General features: G+C 36.2%; 1 protein-coding gene across 1 annotated transcript; it reads right to left on the bottom strand.

Moving 5' to 3' along the window:
• Positions 1–517: 517 nt before the first annotated feature.
• TINY2 (Integrase-type DNA-binding superfamily protein) lies at positions 518–2,066 on the bottom strand. The gene has a single exon (XM_086603232.1). It carries the CDS (start codon positions 1,396–1,398, stop codon positions 643–645), a length of 756 nt encoding a protein of 251 aa, XP_086459358.1. The 5' UTR covers positions 1,399–2,066; the 3' UTR covers positions 518–642.
• Between the last annotated feature and the right edge of the window lie 208 nt (positions 2,067–2,274).

Here is a 2,274-nt window from a genome sequence, read left to right as displayed (position 1 = left end):
TAACTACAAATTAACCTTTGAACACAACAAAGAATTTATGGATCATATCGTCTTGAAATCTGAAACCACCCCATCGTCGCTTCACTTCACTTCAATCTAGACATTTTTTTTTAAAGGTTTGTGTTGAAATCTATATGGTTACAAGAATGAAACCAAAACATGCTCGAGTTAGCTTATAGTGTTTACACTAACGATAGAAAGTAACAACTAAATCTATGTCTAACGAAAGCTATCGGTGTATGAGAGAGAGATGTACGTGAGAGTGAAGCTTTAATGTGCTTGTTGTTGAAAAGTGTAACTTGTAGCTAAGATCTTCATGAAACAAAAATAAAAAGATAAAAACATGAAAACATGAAAAAGTATATTAAAGAAAAATAAAGATATAGAAACTTTAATGTGATTACACCAACCCAAGAAGTTTTATAGCATCTTTCTTCTTTCTCTTCATAGAAATACTGTACAGTTAGAGTTTATTGCCATAAAAGGACATACTGGAAAAAAGAAAAAGAAGAAGAAGAAAAGATAAAGAGTAATTATATTCATAGCCCTTCAAAAAGAAAAAGAATCAAAAGGGCTGAACTAAAACAAACTTACTCATTCACACAAACCAGAGTAATTAGCACTAAAACAGAGTAATTAACACTAATAATCCCATAACAAAGCTTCATCAAAGCTGCTTGTAATTCCATTATCAGGAAGCATTAATTGATCAAAAAGATAACCATTACCACAATCATCTGCACTTTGTAACCAAGGTGGAGGATAGAGCCAATTTTCAGATGAGTCAATGAAGATGAAATCATTTTGGGACTCAGCAGAGTCAAAAGATGTTCCAAGTCTTGGTAACTCAACAATTTCAGTTAACTCCTCCTCCTCCTCCTCCTCTTCTTCTTCTTCTTCTTCTTCTGTTGTTATTGCTGACAAATCTGAAGAAGAGCCCAATGAAGTAGAAGATGATGAAGTTGTATCAAACTTCTCCATTGTTGCTGCTTTAGCTGCTGCTGCTTGAATGTCCCTTGGAGATAGGGAAGCAGGGCGAGGTAACGAGGCAGCTAGTTCAGGAAAATTTAGTATTGCTGAGCTACCTTTGATGTGTAGAGCAGCTACATCATGTGCCCTTGCTGCCATTTCAGGTGTAGGGAAAGTTCCAAGCCAGATTCTTGATTTCTTTCGAGGTTCACGAATTTCTGATACAAACTTTCCCCAGTTCCGCATTCGAACTCCTCTGTATGCTGGGTGCTTATTGCTATCTCTCATTCTTTTGCTTCTTTTGGATTCTTGGTCTTGTGCTTTATGCTGTTTGGTTTGTAGAGATTGAGATAATCCAGATGATGAAGATGGTGAAGATGGTGTTGATGAAACAGAGCACTCTGTTTCTGAATTTGGTGCTTCAGGCATTGTTGATAGTAATCGCCAAAGTGTAGCTTGTTTAAGACATAAAGACCCAATGTTTGTTTTGTTTCAACTCATTGAATTCTCTCTTGTTCTATTAGGAAAAAGGATAAGCAAACCAACTAAACTAATCAAGTCAGTACAAAGAGATACAGAAGAAAATAGGGGAGAGAAGTATTAATGCCCAAAGTACAGAACAAGTCACCAAAGAAAAATAAATGTAGACTCTTATGCATTCATGGTTAAACGAAAAATGGGTTTTGTTTTGAAGCAAAAGAAAGAAAGAAGAATAAATGAAAGCACCAATAAGAGGTACTTCTTTGCCTTAAAAGAAAGGGAGTAGAACTGATCAAGAAAAAGAAAGGTTTATAGATCCAAAGATAGATTGGTAGATATAGAGTTAGAAAGAGAGAAGAGTTGGAACTTGGAACTATTTTTGCAATTTGAGTAAAGAAAGCAAGGACATATGCACTCAAAAGAGATCTTTCAATCACTAGGTACACATGTAGAGAAAACCAAATAGAGAAGAGGTTTGTAGACTTGGAGAGAAAATGAAAGAGAGTTGCACCAAGGATATAGTGAGAAGAGAGCGGGTTTTAAGTAGAGAAAGGAGAAGGGGTGGACGTGTACCTTGTTTATAGCAGCTCCTTGTAATTTAACCGACCTACCCCTTTTCCATATCTCTATCATCTCTCTATGACACAATATATGGAGAGAGAAAGTGTAGGGTAGAGCTAGAGCCCACCATTTAGAGAGTGTGGCACCTTTCGATAGTCTTCATTAGTACACTAGGTCCCCTTCTCTCTGCTCACTACTTAACGCGCATTTAAATTTCATCTTTCACCTATGTTTCCTATTCATTTATCCGTCTATCTCAAACAT

This window comes from Coptis chinensis, chromosome 3 (assembly GCF_015680905.1).
Source record: "Coptis chinensis isolate HL-2020 chromosome 3, ASM1568090v1, whole genome shotgun sequence".
NCBI lineage: Eukaryota > Viridiplantae > Streptophyta > Magnoliopsida > Ranunculales > Ranunculaceae > Coptis > Coptis chinensis.
This window is presented reverse-complemented; position numbering and strand designations above follow the sequence as displayed.

Coding starts and splice junctions, on each gene's coding strand:
- TINY2 (XM_086603232.1), bottom strand. CDS start 1,398: ATGCCTGAAGCACCAAATTCAGAAACAGAGTGCTCTGTTTCATCAACA.